The 17,838-nt window shown below is 44.2% G+C and overlaps 1 protein-coding gene across 5 annotated transcripts in view; it reads right to left on the minus strand.

Annotated features, from left to right (window-relative positions):
- LOC310709218 (receptor-type tyrosine-protein phosphatase V-like) overlaps positions 1–13,154 on the minus strand; it is a 58,498-nt gene extending 45,344 nt beyond the window's left edge. For 4 of the 5 annotated variants that reach the window (XM_083508535.1, XM_083508532.1, XM_083508533.1 and 1 more), the window contains exons 1-3: positions 12,701–13,153; positions 7,555–7,621; positions 3,273–3,539 (exon numbers count right to left, since the gene is read on the minus strand). In XM_083508535.1, the coding sequence (XP_083364661.1) occupies positions 3,273–3,539; positions 7,555–7,621; positions 12,701–12,772 (406 nt within the window). In that variant the 5' untranslated portion in view covers positions 12,773–13,153. Of the gene's footprint in view, positions 1–3,272; positions 3,540–7,554; positions 7,622–12,700 lie in introns of all 5 variants that reach the window. The other variant, XM_083508534.1, reaches the window with a different exon arrangement.
- Between the last annotated feature and the right edge of the window lie 4,684 nt (positions 13,155–17,838).

The raw sequence follows: 17,838 nt of genomic DNA on the forward strand, positions 1-17,838 counted from the left end.
GGACCTAAAGGTCAGGGGTCCCTTTACCTTTTTTGCCTTTGTACACAGCTTTATGCAATGGCACAATCTAAAGTAGCAGCTGCTAGCCAGGATGTCTGTAAACACAGGTGGGCATGTTTTAAAATTAGTTTGCAAGTGTTATCTACTCTCCTGAATTACTGTATCCACAGACTTTTTTTTTTTAAGGTGTTTTCTACAGTCTTTGGAAACTGGTGTGCTGATATACTGGTGTGCATCACCATACAGAGACAACGAAGGTATGGTATTGCTTCCTGTTTTGACTATTTCATTCATAGACAAGTTAAATATGGGGAGGGGGAGTGGCACAGTCCTGCAAGGCCGGAAGGTCTGTCCCAATAGGAGGTGACCTGAGAAAGCCTGCTCTGTGTACACACGCCGGCAGCGTGCGCTTGAGAAGTGCATTCTCAGCACAAAATGGATTATAAGCACTCCAGCAGATGAAGCATTAGTGCGGGGGCAGGGATGACATGGGGATGAGGTCATGTGTACAGCACCCGAAAAAGGTTCCTGCATCCAGCGCCGAATGCACATTATCACACAGTAGGTACACACCCTAAATATTTGCAGGATTTAAATCATTACTACAACCAGTGATCTCACCTAACACATTATTTTTTAAAAAGTAAATTTCATTTACTAAATACAGTGGTGCCCCGCAAGACGAATGCCTCGCAAGACGGAAAACTCGCTAGACGAAAGAGTTTTCCGTTTTGGAGGTGCTTCGCAAAACGAATCTCCTATGGGCTTGCTTCGCAAGACAACAATGTATTGCGAGTTCCTGATGGTTTTTTTCCCTTTCCCCCCCTCTTTTCTTAGCCGCTAAGCCACTTATCAGCTGATCCGATCAGCAGATAAGCCGCTAAAAGCCGCTAAAAGCCGCTAATAGCGCTAATCCACTAATCCGTCAATGTGCTTGCTTCGCAAGACGAAAAAACCGCTAGACGAAGAGAATCACAGAACGGATTCTTTTCGTCTTGCGAGGCACCACTGTAATGCATATAGCATGTTTTACCTTCATTGGAGGTTTTGAAACTGAGTTTGGAAGGCCATACTTAGGTAGGGTTCCTGCATTGCAGAGGGTTGTGGACTAGAGGATCCTTGGAATCCCTTCCAACTATACGGTTCTATGAATTATGATTTTGGTGGGGACGTGGATCAGGTGCAATCCTACCCTAGCTCCCACCCTGGTTGTTGCTATACTTCAGAGGCACTTTCACAAGCACAAACTGCAATGAGGTTCTGCTACAGCTTGAATGACAATAAAAAGCACTTAAATGGAAACGTACACCACCTCAAATGTGTGGCTGTGGTAAAAACAGTTTTTGTGAAAACACTGCATTCAGCAAATTTCAGCTGGTGACTGATACACGAAGTTCTGCGATCAAAGGAATTTTTCATAAGCCTGGAAAACACTTCTCTGTAACAGAATTGTCTGGGCACAGTTTGTCTGTAATAGAACGACCCGTATCAGTTGCTCCAACAGAAAACCTTGGGCTGTTTCTGCAATTAGTGGCTCCCACTGTTCCAAAGTCCACAAGGATATTGTGAGACGGTTGTGGTACCATTACATTAGGAACAGGCGGCCATGGAATCACTCTGAGCTAACTTTGCTGCCAGCTGCCTGCAGAGCCTGACAATTGCTCTCAGTTTCTGTGCAAGTCACAGGGAAAGGTTGCAAATCAGTTTGCCTTAGTTGATTTCAATATTATTGTACATGTAAATTGCAAACCAGGGAGGAAGATAAAAAACCCTTCTGCAGCTGTACAAAAGAATAAGATGCAGAGTGCTTTGGAGGATAAGCTGTGATCCATCTTAAGAAAACTAACTTGGTAGCAAGTTTCATTCTAACTAATGAGACTTTGCTTCCAAGCAGGAAATACTTAGAATTGCAGCGTTAATAAAAGCAATGTTGCATGCACAAAACAATATGTTGCTTTTAGCTATACGATTCAGATGTTTCTGGAATGAAATGGCAAATGCTGAGAAGGGATAATGGAACAAAGTATTCCCCCTCCCCAGCAAAGCATCAGGAAGTTGTGAACAAGAGGGTATAGTGTTGCATAAACGATGGGCCAGACACACATTTTATTGGCCCAACTTGGATGTGCAAGCAGAAAAAAATAGCCAGATGTTGCTGCATTTGTGCTAAATACTGGATGTAGAACCGCAAGTACTGGTACATCATGTTATATTTAGCCTGACACAGCTAAAGCAATTCAGCCTGGAAGAGCTAGCAGAAGCTCTTCTTCCATCCAAAATCAAGTTCACACCACTGTAGATGTCATAGAAAAAAACAAGTATACTGTAAAGTGATCCTGCACTTTTCTAACCTTTGATGGTACAGTGGTACCTCAGGTTAAGTACTTAATTTGTTCTGGAGGTCCGTTCTTAACCTGAAACTGCTCTTAACCTGAAGCACCACTTTAGCTAATGGGGCCTCCTGCTGCCGCCGCGTCACTGGAGCACGATTTCTGTTCTCATCCTGAAGCAAAGTTCTTAACCCAAGGTACTATTTCTGGGTTAGCGGAGTCTGTAACCTGAAGCGTATGTAACCTGAAGCGTCTGTAACCCGAGGTACCACTGTATTTGCATGAACATCAGTGTGAAAGCTGTGATTGGGACAGCCTCCCAGAAGCATCTTCTGCCACGTATTTTCAGACTCTAAGGAGGATACGAGTGGCAGAAGGTATTAAATGAAAGCAAAAGTTCCTTTCTTTATGGGTAGCTGGTAGCTTTGACAATGAAATGGCGGCTTTGATTTTTGAGGGCAAGGCTCAATGAACTATCTGCACTAGTGCAAGGCATAGTGCTAGCCGAGTGGGACTTTCCTCCATGGCATAGCAGCTCACAAGCCAGGGTGGTTCTTGCTTCCACCCTGACCCTCTGAGTTGTTTTTTTACTTGTTCAGTAAGCTAGAAAACATCTGAAGGCAGCCCTATTCAGCGTGGTTTTAATGTCTGAAATGTTATTATTTTTTATATTTTTCTGGAAGCCGCCCAGAGTGGCTGGGGAAACCCAGCCAGATGGGTGGGGTATAAACAATAAAATTATGATTATTATAGAAGTGAGCACTTTCAACTTTTGAAGAAAGCACACAGCCAGGCATGTCAAGGGGAGGCCGCCATTACACAATGTGGCATGCTGAGTCTTGAGTGTGTGAATGAAAGCGAGAAAAGGCAATGTCCATGTTTCTAAATATAAACCAACTCTATGCTCAGAATAGCCTCACGCAGCATTTGTCTCCCACTTACCTGTCTGCCCGGTGACTCTCCTGCTGTAGTTTCGTGCACAGACCAGCAGCACGGTGACTTCAATGCTGTATCGTGTCCCAGGAAGCAAGCCCTGGAAGTCGAAACTGGTGGCATCGATCCCAGCTGATCCATTCTGCAGCAAAGAGTCTGTCTTGAAGTCATAAAGGGCTAGTGAAAAGCCCCGGACACCTCCAGAGGGCCTTTCCCAGGTCAAGAGGAGGTAGTCAGAGCGGCCTTGGCTGCTGATGCTCACATTCAGGAGGTGTCCTGGGGAAGATAGACCATAAGGTGCTCAAAACTGTATTGTCCTTCAGGGTCTGCTTTCTTCAGCCCTCAAACCCAAAGGCCTGTTCTCCATCTGACATAGATCAATAACACCTTCATCACCTAGGTAAGTAGGCAACGTGATGCTATCCAGATGTTGTGGGCGCCATATTATTTATTATTTGTTTTTCTTTTTTAAAATAATTGTATCACACACACACACAAATATATAATCAAAGCTGTCACAAACACACACAGAGACACTAAAAAGTATATAAGAATTTAAAACAGATTGCGAGCTAACTATGTTTCTTTGTTGACTCTATAAGTATGGCGGCACTTAAATTTTTCAGCAAACACCTGTTGAATCTCTATTGGAAGAGCATTCCACATGACTGAGCCAGTGACATTAAAGGATCAGTTTCACGTTGATGTCAAATGAGCCACACAGACTCAGGGGAGTTCCCTTCATCCCTGACCATTGGCTGGGGCTGGTGAGAGTTGCAGTCCAAAGCAACTGGAAAGCACCACATTGGCTACCCCTGATCTGGGCCAAAAAGTCGGAGGAACTTTAGATATCAGCAAAGTCTCCTCACTCTCATGCTGAACCTGAGTGGGAGTGGTTGGTTTATAAAAAGGAACAGTAGTATGACAGGCAAATCCACTGCATTAGAATAGTCATGTTTTAATTCTTTAGAATCTACAATTGCTAAACAACAGACAGGAAAATCATAATTTGGTCTGCTAAGACCATCAGCAATTTTGAAGTGGTCAAAGGGGGGGGGCAGTGCTGGCAACCCCAGCACTACATGATTCATTGTCTGTAGTCAAGCCCCACAATTCAACCACGTTTGTTCCAGCTCCTTAGAAAGGAACTCAATATTTACATCAGGCATTCCTGAAACTGATGACACCCTCACCCTGAAATGCAAATAAGAGACTGAAAAAGCCAGTCTGACTCCCAGGCATATCCTTCTACGACTCAGATCCAGAAGAGAAAATAACTTGTTGCCACCTATGGCTCCCAGGTAAAGGTACCCCAATGCATCATGAATAATCTACAGCCTATCCTGGACAAGGCCTTGGGTGGTAGCCCTGTCCGCACTTGCAGAAAGTCCCTCAATTGAAACTGGCTAGTCACTAGCAACAATTAACCATCAAATGGAGACAGAAACCTAAGGGCCAGATTCTGCAACAAGCCCAGATGCCAACTCTACCTTCCTTTTCATACAAGCAACAATATTACAGACATCATCCATAAAGCTAACCATATCATCAGGTGTTCATTCACCAGCTCATCTTCCAATGCATTACATGTAATTTTTGTAATGCCCTGTCAGCAATGCCCTTCTGGTGTCTACCTAGGACAGGCATCCCCAAACTCAGCCCTCCAGCTGTTTTGGAACTACAATTTCCATCATCCCTGACCACTGGTCCTGTTAGCTAGGGATGTTGCGAGTTGTAGTCCCAAAACAACTGGAGGGCCGAGTTTGGGGATGCCTGACCTAGGACAAGCAAGTCAGTCTCTACAGAAAAGAATAAAGCAACACAAAAATGGCAATATTCAGAAACCATTGGCAGTCTTTAGAAAACACTTTGTTCCTAACCTAAAAGCCATCATTTTTCTGTGAAGGCACTTCATTCCAGAGTGAAATGGCATCAACATAGATAATAGTTTCCTCTCCTACTCCAGGTAGGTAATTAAAAAATTAGTATAGTGAAGCTAGGAATGTTGTGTTATTGCACATTGCTGTTGTGATTGGCCACAATGTTTATTTTGTTGACATATAAGCTTTGCGCAGAATAATCATAGGTTGTAGCCCTGTTCAGGCAATGGGGCATGTTTTTGTGTGCAATGGTGGGACGTGGTGGGTTTCATCCAATCATACAAGGACTGAAATCTTTGTCTGCAATGTGTATGCACATGTACATGTGTAAACAGAGCCTGCCACTCCTGCATTTCATTCTATTTGGCTTCATTGTTTACTATCTTTCCCCTCTATGCCCATGTATATCCACTAACTGTGCATAACTCTTTGTGCATCAGAAGATGTGAACTCTAGTCGATGACAGCTTATGTCACAATGAATCTGTTGGCCTTTCAGGTTCCACAATACTTTGGTATGCTTTCCCCCCCTGGTGGAGGTAATTATGAGTTTTGGATGCAAGATCTGCAGACACCTTGGGTGGTTTCATTAGGTGAATTAGCAGTTTAAGGCAGACCTTGCCCTGTTCCTTTCTAATTCTAACTCACTGTGGAGAAGTATCTACATAATGAAGTCTTAATGTGTTCCTAGGATTACAGTGTAATTCTCTCTGGAGACAAAGGCCTTATTTAATGCTTTGCTGATGTATTAGAAGTGTGTCGAATGCCCTGTTTACCTGCTTGCCGGCAAAGTCTGTGTGCAACCTGTGCTACTTTTGCATGTTGTAATTGTTAATATATTCTTGGTGGCTTGTGTTGAACTCACCTATGTGGAAATTCTGCATGCTGCAATTAATTGTTGAGCAAACATGTATCCAGGTTAATTAATATTGATAAAAACTTCAAGGTTTTATAACTATATAACCTTTAGAAGACATCTGGAGGCAGCCCTGTATAGGGAAGCTTTTTAATGTGTAATGTTTTATTATGCTTTTATTTACGTTGGAAGCCACCCAGAGTGGCTGGGGCAACCCAGTCAGATGGACAAGGTATGATGATGATGATGATGATGATGATGGAAATGCTAGATCTGTGCAGTCTCTGAGTTAAGAGAATTTGGCTTGACTTGGTTGCCGGAAAGCAAATAATAACTTTTGCCAATTCATTTTGGGCCTTTCCTTCACAATATTCTCCATCCCTGCAAGCATTAGGTAGCTTACATAATTCAACATCTATTTTTATGCTAAGGCAGAACACTTGTAGAATGCTGCTGTCACTTTTCATGATCTTGAATGTGCATCTTGCTTGCCTAAATAGATCTGACATTTAACAGTTCTTTGTTTCGCCAAGACGGTTCAGAAGCTTTTGTCTACTACTGTGTATCTCTAGCTACTTGAAAACACACTGAAATTCATACACAGAAAAGGTGAACAATAGTTTGGAGAATCGCCTGAATAAGGGAGTCCTAGTACAATTCGGCACTGGCTCCAGGTTTCTTTTTACCCAGAACAGTCTGTAGAAACATGCTGCCGGGAGAAGAATATTTCCCTAGGTGTGTGCATTGCTGCATGGAACGTGGTAGTGCAAATGTCACAAACACTTATAGGACATATGATACAGAGCTTGTGTTGTGTTGTGGACAGAGTGTAAGAATAGGACTGAGGAAACCTAGACTCAGTCATGAAGCTTAGAAGGTGATGTTGGCATAGTCACTGTCCTTTAAGCCTTAGGTATAATCCTGGGTGAGGATAAAACTGGATATTGAATATTGCTCTGAACTCCTCAGAAGGAAGGAAGGAAAGAAGGAAGGAAGGAAGGAAAATTAGAGACTAGCAACACAATCTCCACCCTCCTTCCTTCATTGACTACTATTTTAATTCAACACACTCACACACATATTAGTAGTAGTACCCACCCATCTGACTGGGTTGCCTATAAAGGGTTTGCGGTCTCCCAACGTGCACAATGAGCCAATTCTTTTAAAAAGTTGTGGACTGTAAGAATGCCACCACCACCCCGACATACACAAATGCCACAAATAGTTTTCAGTGACTCTTTAGATTAAGGAGGGTTTTTCAAGCTGTGTCCTTTCCCATGAAGCTTGGCTCCATAAAAGCCAGTTGGAAGTTGAAGGCTGAGCTGCACTGGGGAGAAAAAGTATCTCTCCCTCTTCTTCAGGGAAAAGAAGGTGAGAACATTGAGGGACACCTTCCCATTACATTCTCACTCCCTTAGGTCTCCATCACTCCCTCACTTTGTCCCTTGGAGCGATCTCTAGGGAAATATATCTGGCTCCAATAACCGTGGATATTCCTGTGATATTCCAGATTTCCCTGTCTGGGAACTCCCAGGGGAGAGGAGCAGAAAACTCACCTTTCTCGTCAGGCAGTCCTTCCACTCCTGGATTCCTTTGCCAATCTGTCTGGTTGCATCTGTCATCCTATGAGATTGAAATTAATAAAATCCTTAGTGGTGTCTGGATAGAAGCAAGGCTCAGAAAAAGACTGCATCTCTGTTCTGCCATAAAAACAAAGCGACACAACACCTCTAGTGTTATGACACCCCAGTGGTGTGGAATCTGTGACCCTCCAGATGTTGCTGAACTCCAACTCCCATCGCCCCCAGTGAGCATGGCCAATGGTCACAGATGATAGGGCCACAGGTTTCCCCACCCCTGAGATACCCACCTTTATGCCTGGTCCCTCACACTTGCCATATGTGGAGGGGACACCTCTCTGATTAGAATCACTAAGTCCAGTCATCCCTATCCTGGTGCCCTCCAGATGTATTGGACTCCAGCTCCTATCAGCCCCATCCAGAATAGTTAATGACCAGGGATGGGTGCATGAAACTGTTTTAAAACAGAAGTGCATCCTCTCTAGGCATTGCTACCACAACCTCAAAGGGGAAGAGAGTTTGCATCCAAATGGAGGGGCACAGCATGGAATGCCTGAGTGGTGGAAGGCTACATCTTCTTTTCACAGTCAATGGCTCAGCATTGACAGCTGCCAAGTGCTGTCCAACTACAGATCCTACCCAGACTGGCTCTCAGAAACTGTAAGGTCTGTCTGGCTGCCAGCCTCCCTTCCCAGCTTGGTACGTCTCTCTGGAAGCCAGACTTGTTGCTGTGTATAGCCAAGCCCTGCCTCTTGAATTGTTTCTCTTTGTGGCATTATCCAGGTTGCTTCCTTCGTAACAAGGGTCAAGTCATTATGCTGCAGCTGTAGTGGACTCCCTGGTTCTCCCCATTTTGGTATGTGGCCAGTAAAGGTTGGTGCCTGAAGTAAACAATTAGGGCCAAACTAGGCATTACATGGGACACAGGTGGCGCTGTGGGTTCGAAGGTCGGCAGCTCGAATCCCCACGATGGGGTGAGCTCCCATTGCTCGGTCCCTGCTCCTGCCAACCTAGCAGTTCGAAAGCACGTCAAAGTGCAAGTAGATAAATAGGTACCGCTCCAGCGGGAAGGTAAACGGTGCTTCCGTGCGCTGCTCTGGTTCGCCAGAAGCGGCTTAGTCATGCTGGCCCCATGACCCAGAAGCTGTACGCCAGCTCCCTCAGCCAATAAAGTGAGATGAGCGCCGAAACCCCAGAGTCGGCCACGACTGGACCTAATGGTCAGGGGTCCCTTTACCTTTACCTAGGCATTACATGCAGCCAATGTTCCCTCACAGGGGTGTGTGTGTGTGTGTGTGTGTGTGTGTGTGTGTAAAACAACACTGTAAGTCTGCATATGTAAACATAAATAGAGGAACAGTGATAGGAAGGTGGTATGTATTTTCCCATTTTTACCAAAAGCTAAGATACCGGTGGAAGAACAGTTGGGGGGGGTGAGATTATAAATGAAAGAAATGGGGAGGGAGGGTCAAGCACATGGACACCACACTTTCCCTCCACTTAAATTTATAACCTCCTAAGGCTTTTAATTTTATTTTTAATAATGGGGAAAGTTACACCCAACTGCATAAAATGTCTAGATTTCACCTCCACTCTCATTGCAGCCCTATGGCAATAGTTAGGTTGGAGGAACGTGAAGTTGGAAAACCAAGAAGAAATGATCTATGGGAGTTCCTCCTCTTTGCATCAGGTTCAGTTTAAGCTCCCATGTCCTAATTTGGCTCCTACTTTTACAATGAGATTTGGACAAGAACAAAAACCCCTAAGATTTGCTTAACAGGGTCTGACCAAAGATTCCCCTTATCCTGCATTCTGTCTCCAATAATGGCAACCAGCAAGGTTGCCAGCAGAAAGGAGCAGGTCTGCTTTCCACAACAGGCTGATGTGTAGAAATCAGTGGGTACAATGTTTTTTTTTGCAGGATGGAAATAAACATTATCCGGGGCCAGATTCAACTAACTGGTCCTGCTAGCAGAAGCCCATACAAGGACTTCCACTAGCACAATGAGGCTTCCTTCCAACTCAACAAATTAGTGGAAGTGGGGGTCAGCAGTACCCCCAGAACAGCATGTATGGGGAGATAATTTCATTGGGCTAGCAGAAATGCATTCTGATGGAATATTTGTAGCAATGTGGAGCTGAATTCCTCCCAATGTCTGTGCATCAAGTTGCTGTTAAAGGCAGAGCTACATGGACTGGAAAGGACCGAAGCTGGCAACTCTCCCAGCTGAATGACCCTGGATTGCTCACAAGCAAGGCATGCTGGAATAGCTTTCTCCTGTTGTATCCCCCCACATCCATTAATCCTGAACAGTGAAGTTCTATTCATGAAACGTGGAAGGAAGTTCTGTCCCTCAAGATTATTACTAGTTGTCATTGAACAACCTGACTTTTGAAATTCATTTTTAAAGGTATTTATGCTAGTGTGGCCATTATTACAGCTTGTAGCAATGATTTCCACATATGAATTGTGTGTGATGATGAATATTGTTTTGTTTGTTCTGAATAGTGCAGGAGTTACCAACAAGGCACCCTATAGACATTGTTGGACTCCAGCTCCCATTATCACCAGTCGGTATAGACAAGGGTCAAGGATTATGGGAGTCCAGCATCTCTGGACTCCCAGAAAACTACCCAAACGAAAAAGAGGATTTTCAAAGGCTTGCAAGTATGTAAATCTTATGGTTGGAATAGCATCTCATGCAATGCATCTGGGGAATTCTCGCAAGTGGCAGGGCAATGCAACACCAATCCCTGTCCTCGGCCTCACCCTGCCTCCAGGATGGTTCTCATGACATGAAGAAAGTGATCAGAATCGCCAGGGAAATCACCTGCCTGGCTGAACAACCTTCTCTAGAGCAGAGCCGAAATTTCTTAGAAGATAAAAAATGTGATTTTTCTTTCTTCATCTTACCTCATTCTTCCCCCTCCTCCCCAAAAGAGAAAGCCATTTTGCAGAATTTTCTACTAATATTATCCACCTTTTTGTGGTGCCATCATTCCCCTCCATCTCCTGCATGATCCCGAATGATGCTAGGACCCTTTGGCAACAAGGGGGGGGGGGGACTTGGGGATGGAGAAGTTGTGCTACTGCCACACCTAATGGTGACATAATAATGAGGATAATTTCTCCTCTCTCTGGAGAAATGCTCTGAAACACAAGGTTTTTTTTCTGTACACAAATAGAGTGGAGAATTTTGGGAGGCCAAAATCCTGAACCAGCACACGGAGTCAATGAACAAATCAGACCAAAAGCCTATCTAGTCCAGCATCCTGTTCTCACAGTGGCCTTCTAGATGCCTATGGGAAGGACATGAGCTCAATGGGCCCCTCCAACAACTACAGCAATACTGTCTCTGATTCAGGCAGTAGTACATAAGGCCATTGTGGCTAGCAGCTGTTGATAGCCTCTGTGAATTTGCCGAATCCCCATTTAAAGTCACCCAACTTGGTGACCATTACTACATCTTGCAGTGCTTCCTTTTGCCTGTCCTAAACGTCCCAATATTCAGCTTCATTGGACAACCCTGGGTTTTGGTATTATGAGAGAGTGCTAATATTCTCTCTGTCCACACCAGGTATAATTTCCATCTCTTACATCCCTCCTTGTTCTCTCCCTTCTCCCTGAACAAAAAAAGGCCCTAGGAGTTGTGACCTTTCCTTGTACGAGAACTGATCTGGTCCCAACGAAAGAAGAACAGCAGACCAAATTAATGGACTACGCAGAATTGGATAAAATGACAGGAAGGATTCGAAACCTGTAGGACGAGAGATTTACAGAAGATTGGAAGAAATATACGAACTATTTGAAGAGCAATTGTAATCAACAAATTACACTAGTAGGTCTACAAGAGGTTTTGTAAGGAGAAATATATGAAATATTGCAAAGAAGAGAAAGAAGAGAGATATTAGTTGTGAGATTTAAATGTAATAGTGAAAATAAGAAATGTAAATTAAGTAAATAGATTGGAAAATTTTCAGATGTGATTGATGGAAGTCAAAAAATTGTATAAGATGTTAAAGTACGGTTAATTATTGTTGAAAATGATATGTTGAAAACTAATAAAAAAAATTATATATATATAAAAGAGAACTGATCTGGTCCTTGATCATTTTGCTTGCCCCTTTCTGCACCTTTTTCAGCTCTACAATATCCTTTTTGAGGTGCAGCAACCAGAACTGTACACAGTATTCCAGGTCTGGCCGCACAGTAGATTTGTGTAAAGGCAAATTTCTACAACTATCAATGCATTGTGAGGGGGAAAGGAGGAACCAGGCCCTTAATGGAAACAGGTCACAGAGCTGCGTCTGATGAGGGTTCATGTGCCCCAGCCGGGGGGTGGGGGTGTGTGGGGGGTGGGAAGCAGTCCAGAGAGGCTGGCAGGAAACACCCAAGTAGGACTAAAAGTATAAAGTATAATAATGCACCTCATTCCAGCATTTCCAACAGACTCAGCATCCAGACTGGGAACCTGGTGTGCTTCTGAGTCGGGCAGGTGAAGGTGTGAGCGGCGGCAGAATGTGCCACACACACTGAGCACCAGGGCAATTACTCATGACAAGTTCCCATCTCTGTTTACAGGCCCACTGTGTGGCTTTGCCTCCTCACACAGGAAGCTACCTTTTCCCAAGTCAGACCCTTGGTCCAAACAGCCCAGTATTATCTACTCAGATTGGCAGCAGCTTTCTGGGGTTTCAGGTAGGGGTCCATCTCCTACCTGGAGATGCTGGGGACTGAACCCAAGACCTTCTCCATGTGCCCTGCTACTAGGCCATGCCCCTTCCCATGCCCTGCTCCTGAGCGCTGCGAATCCCCATGCGCCACAATAAGTGTCCTCCTGTCCTGTTAACGCGCACTGCCTTGGCACAGGGTTCTGTGGTCTCATTTAGAGGAGAGGCCGGGGGAAGCTCCTGGAGGGAGCCAGGCTTCTCTAATGGGCAATGGTGCTAATTCAGTGCAGCTGTGTGGCCAGCAGGCAGGAATGCTCTCATCCCCCAGCGGAGCAGAGAAATGCAGGCTGGCTGTAACTCGGAGGAGCCGGCCTCCACCGCCAGCAAGGAAAGGCACTGGAAGAGAGAGAGAGAGAGAGAGAGAGAGAGAGAGAGAGAAACGAGGACTCACCTCAACCACAGCTTGCAGATGCGCCTGCGAAGAGGCCCATTCCATGGGCAGCAGCAGCAGCAGCCACAGCATCTGGTGGAGAGAGGGGAACGAGGAGCAGAGAAAGGCAGCCGCAGCAGCAAGTTATAGTCCTCTTCGAAGAGCAGCTGCCCTCCTCACCCAGCTGTCCCTACGGCAACTCCTGCAGACTTTCCTCACTGGCCTGTGACATCAGGGCCCTGGCATGCAGGATGCCAGCTCCAGCCGCCAGTTTGCCGGGGAGTTCAAAGGTGTATGTGTGAGTTAGCGAGAGGCTCTGCATAAGAGGACGAGGAGCGTGCCTGTGTGTCTGAGAGAGGGAGAGTGTGCCTTCCTCTCTGTGTGGGGGAGCATCGACTGTTCCCTGTGCGAGAGAGGCTGTACGTGTGTGGCTGCGTGTGTGAGCAAGCCTTGCCAGCGCTGTTCCTCCATGTGGGAGTGTCTGTTTCTATGGGTGTGTGTCTCCAAGAGGACGTCTTTTGTCCTGGGTTTTTCTTTTGTTTTTTAGACATTTTCTGCTTTGAGAACAAGTTTGTCGAAGCTGACAGAAGTTGCCGGGGAGGGACTGGGGGGTGGTTTACTCTTCTTGCTCAGGGTGGTAGAGTAGCCCAAAGAGAAATGTCTGCCTGTTCTCTCTCTCCTGGAATGAACAGACAGCAGCGCTGACCCACTAGGAGTCTCAGTTCCCATAAACTCAAAAGCTCCAGGATGGTCAGTGGAGTTTCAAGAACAGTGAGACCTCAGGCTGACCGAGTCACTGAGCCAGAACAGTGATACAAAAAAAGAGCTGAGAAGTTCACTGAAATAATGACTGTCCTGGATGTAGATGTTTTTTCATAGCATTTCAGATAAGAGTTTTGTAGTTCTGTATTCTGTATTCAGTCATTATCTGGACTCAATACGGGCTTCTAAGTAATTTTAGATCAATAAAATATTCTGCGTCGTGTTACATTTTCACATCAACCGTTGGCAAGCTTTGACCATCAATCTGATGATGTGCTTGAGTTTCGTTGGAACAAACATCTCCCACTGGTTGTCACTCTGGGAAAGTAGTGTCTCAAACACTGCTGAGAGTTTGAATGCATACACTGAAGAATACCATATGCACACAAAAGCATTACAATTTGTGAATCATGCACACACAACAAGACAACTTTCAAACCTTTGCTTGCAAGGGTTGCCTTGAAGCGCACACATTGTATACACATGTGCAATGATACACATGTCACACAAAATCCTACAGATCCTCAAAAGCAAATATCAAACGTGGCATGAAAATGTTTTAAAAATCCTAAACCTACATAAGGAGCTTAATGAGTTGTCACACTATGGAGTCCAACACCTTAATCACACTCATAAGGTAAAGGTAAAGGGACCCCTGACCATTAGGTCCAGTTGTGACCGACTCTGGGGTTGTGGCGCTCATCTCGCTTTATTGGCAGAGGGAGCTGGCGTACAGCTTCCGGGTCATGGGGCCAGCATGACTAAGCCGCTTCTGGCGAACCAGGGCAGCACACGGAAACGCCGTTTACCTTCCCGCCGGAGTGGTACCTATTTATCTACTTGCACTTTGATGTGCTTTCGAACTGCTAGGTTGGCAGGAGCTGAGACTGAGCAACGGGAGCTCACCCTGTCGCGGGGATTCGACCCGCCGACCTTCTGATTGGCAAGTCCCTAGGCTCTGTGGTTTAACCCACAGCGCCACCCGCGTCCCATACTCATAATCACACTCATACCCTACAAGCTTTGTCATCCTTTTCACTACTGATAAAAAACTAGATTCAGGTAGGTAGGTAGGTAGGTAGGTAGGTAGGTAGATAAAAAAACTAGGTATAATAAACAACACATATATTTTTTAATTGAACATATACCCCTCACAGCACATGGCAGAGAATGACAGTGAGAGTGAGAAGGGGCTTCAGCCTTTTGGACCATTGCTATGTCTGTACTTTGGCTACATGCTGCCAAATTCCTGGGCATTCATTTCTCACACAGCAAATGGGCCTGCAAAATTCAGTGAGTGGCGTTTCATGCTGGCACAACAGAGAAGACATGAGAAGATGTTGCATACAATACCTCTTAGGACCAAACTAGGTGTGGTGTTAATTAATATGTACATTTTGGGTTTCGTAAATAGCCACAGGGAAGCCTAAGCAACTTTGGACCTGTTTTCTGAAAGCGTTTTTGCTGTGGTCAACTGCTTTTTGCAGTTCACGGGAGGGTCTTCATTGGTACAAAATCTAATTTGGCCCCCAGTCTAGCCTACTTGTATAGGGTTGCTGGTGTGGTAAAGGAAAGGTAGGAATCACTACCTTTTGTTAACATATGTAATGAAAATGAACCAAATACATTTCCTAACAAGCTGTCATTACATGCTGATTATAGATGTTTTGCAATGCAACCCATTCCTTCTATATTAAAAAAGGGATACGTTATCCCAATCTCTCAAACAACTTGAAGTATCTTTCAATATAATCTATTTTAAACAGGCTGAAAGACTTAGGATGACTGATCACACACATTTGACACCCCGCCCCCAGCCTTTGCCCCTAAAGCAGTCATCAAAAATGAGAGGATTTTCAAGCTCTTGTAGGCTGCCATGCATGAGGAAGGGAGCTGCAGTTGGCTCAGTGGCTCACAGGCTGGGTGGATGTGCTCTTCAAGAATAATACTTGAGTTTCTGGTTTAGAACCAAAAAGAAAATTGAAGGTAGAAGAAAATACCAGTTCTTCTTCTCCCTTCTCAAAATTTATCCAAAGTCATTAAGTATACAGGAATACCAAATCATTATCATCTGAGAGATCCATCTTGGATTCTCTCAGTAAGTCAACGCTAGCATTTTCTATGGTTTCCTTGGTGTAGATGCATACACCAATATGGTATATCTTAAGATGCATTTAAAAGTGTGGTCTAGGGTTTTTTGGTTCACCTTTAGAGCCTGAGGCAGAGAGGACAAGCCCGTGAGAGGTAGAAAATCTCCCTGCAAGGAAGATTGCATTGCTTTCTTTACACCCGACTGAAATCTAATTCCTGCGTATAGTTTTCAGGGACTCAAAGAGTGTTGAAAGATCACTGGGTGTGCATTATGGATTAGAGTTTGTGTGGGTGGCTTAGTAGGAACGGCAAGGCAGCTTGTATGACAGGAAATGGATTGAGGTGGAGGAACACTCTATGGAAAGAAGAAGAACCTTCTTCAGATGATGCACACAGGTTTTTACCATTTGAGGAAGGTCTATAACTCAGTGGTAGAGTCCCAGGTTAAACCCCAGGCATTTACATGTGCAGAAGAGAAAGTCACCTTATTGAGGCTGTGTATATTCTATACCTCAAAAGAACACTTGAAGCATATTTTTCTCTTCAAAGAATTCTGGGTACTGAGGTTTGTTAAGGTTGCTGAGATTTGTAACTCTTTGAGAGCACACAGAATTTTTGGAAATAAGGAATTGGCTTTCAATGTTGTTGTTGTTGTTGTTGTTGTTGTTGTGAAGAAGAAGAAGAAGAAGAAGAAGAAGAAGAAGAAGAAGAAGAAGAAGAAGAAGAAGAAAAGAAGAAGAAGAAGAAGAAGACTCCTCCACCCATCTGGCTGGGTTTCCCCAGCCACTCTGGGTGGCTTACAGCATATATAAAACATAGTAAAACATCTAACATTAAAAACTTCCCAATACAGGACTGCCTTCAGATGTCTTCTAAATAATTATAACTTTATGTTGTTATTGTTATTAGTAATTTTATTAATAATAATTTACATTGCTGCTGCTATGAGTGCTGGAAGGAAGACCGCTCCCTGCTGAAAGGCCCATTTTCACCTGGCCTAGAGGCAGGGCCCTGACTCACACTGAACAGCCAAAAGAGGCTCCTGGGAGGCCACTGGGACGTTGCTGGGACAACTCTTGGTTTGCGGCAACTGGCTAAAATGTTTTAAAATGTTTTAAATTGTTTTAATTGAAGTTCCTTTGGTTGAGTTGGTGTTGGTTAAATGTGTAGTTGGAGTTGGTAGTTATTTTTATTTGGGTATAACTGTAGACTGTTTGTTCTTGTTCTTGTTGTTAATTTCTGTTGATTTATTGGTTGTTTGTTGCTTGTATAGGATATTTTGTTTTTTAATGTTTGATGTTTTGTTGTGTTTTTATATGTGCTGTAAGCCGCCCAGAGTTAAATTATTATTATTATTATTATTATTATTATTATTATTATTATTATTATTTATTACAGTATTATGTTGTCTTTGCAGCTTGAGACCCTGGAGAACTGCTGCCTGACAGTGTACCAATACTTTTCCATTTTTTCCAGACATGGGCCCCGTGTTGAATGCAAAGATACATTTGGAGCATCTTCTTAACTTGCATGATGGTTGTGTTGCTGGTTTGACTCACTTTGGGTAAAGCCCTCCTTACCCACCAGCTGAAGACCAGTGAAGAAGACAATACTGAGAAAGATGGACCAATAATCTGACTCAATACAAGGCAGTTTCCTCTTTTCCTTATTGAAAATGGTTTTTTCCTATTCATGGAAGAAGAGTCTTGCTGTTGTGTGCATTTGCTTTTCTGCTCATGTGACTAGACCACTTGCACGAGTAATTATTTGCAGGGGATGGTGAGATGTGGTAACTTCTGCAGTGGGTCTTAGAACCATTTCAAACATTACTAGGAAACAGTGAATAGTTGCATATATTCTTTCTGTGCTTTCAGGTATCATGTGATGGGGCAGCCCAAGCATCTTTCCCTGTGGGGAGGTGCAGCCACAGCAGCTCCCTGAAAGCTACTGCTAATCAATTTCATTAGGTGATCACAAGTCTAGTGTTACAAGAGAGAGGCAGAAAGCATGTGCATGGTGCCCAGAAGCATAGAAAGAAAGTGTGTGAGTCACTTGTACATTTCCTGGTTAGTTCCTAGTGAGAGGGGAGCTGTCTTGCCTAAACCTCAAGCCTGAGTAGATTGCTGTAGGATTAGGCTTTGAACATTGGAGCGTTTAAACTGTGCGCCTCCACCTTTGCTCAAACTGTATTTGTAAATAAATCCATATACTAATAACTGTAATAAGCCTTTAAAGGAAGCCAAACCCAGGTAAATCTCTGAACCCTTTGAACTTTTCACTGCCCAGAGAAGCAAAATGCATGTTCT

The sequence above is a fragment of the Podarcis liolepis genome, assembly GCF_965112155.1.
Source record: "Podarcis liolepis genome assembly, chromosome: 6".
NCBI lineage: Eukaryota > Metazoa > Chordata > Lepidosauria > Squamata > Lacertidae > Podarcis > Podarcis liolepis.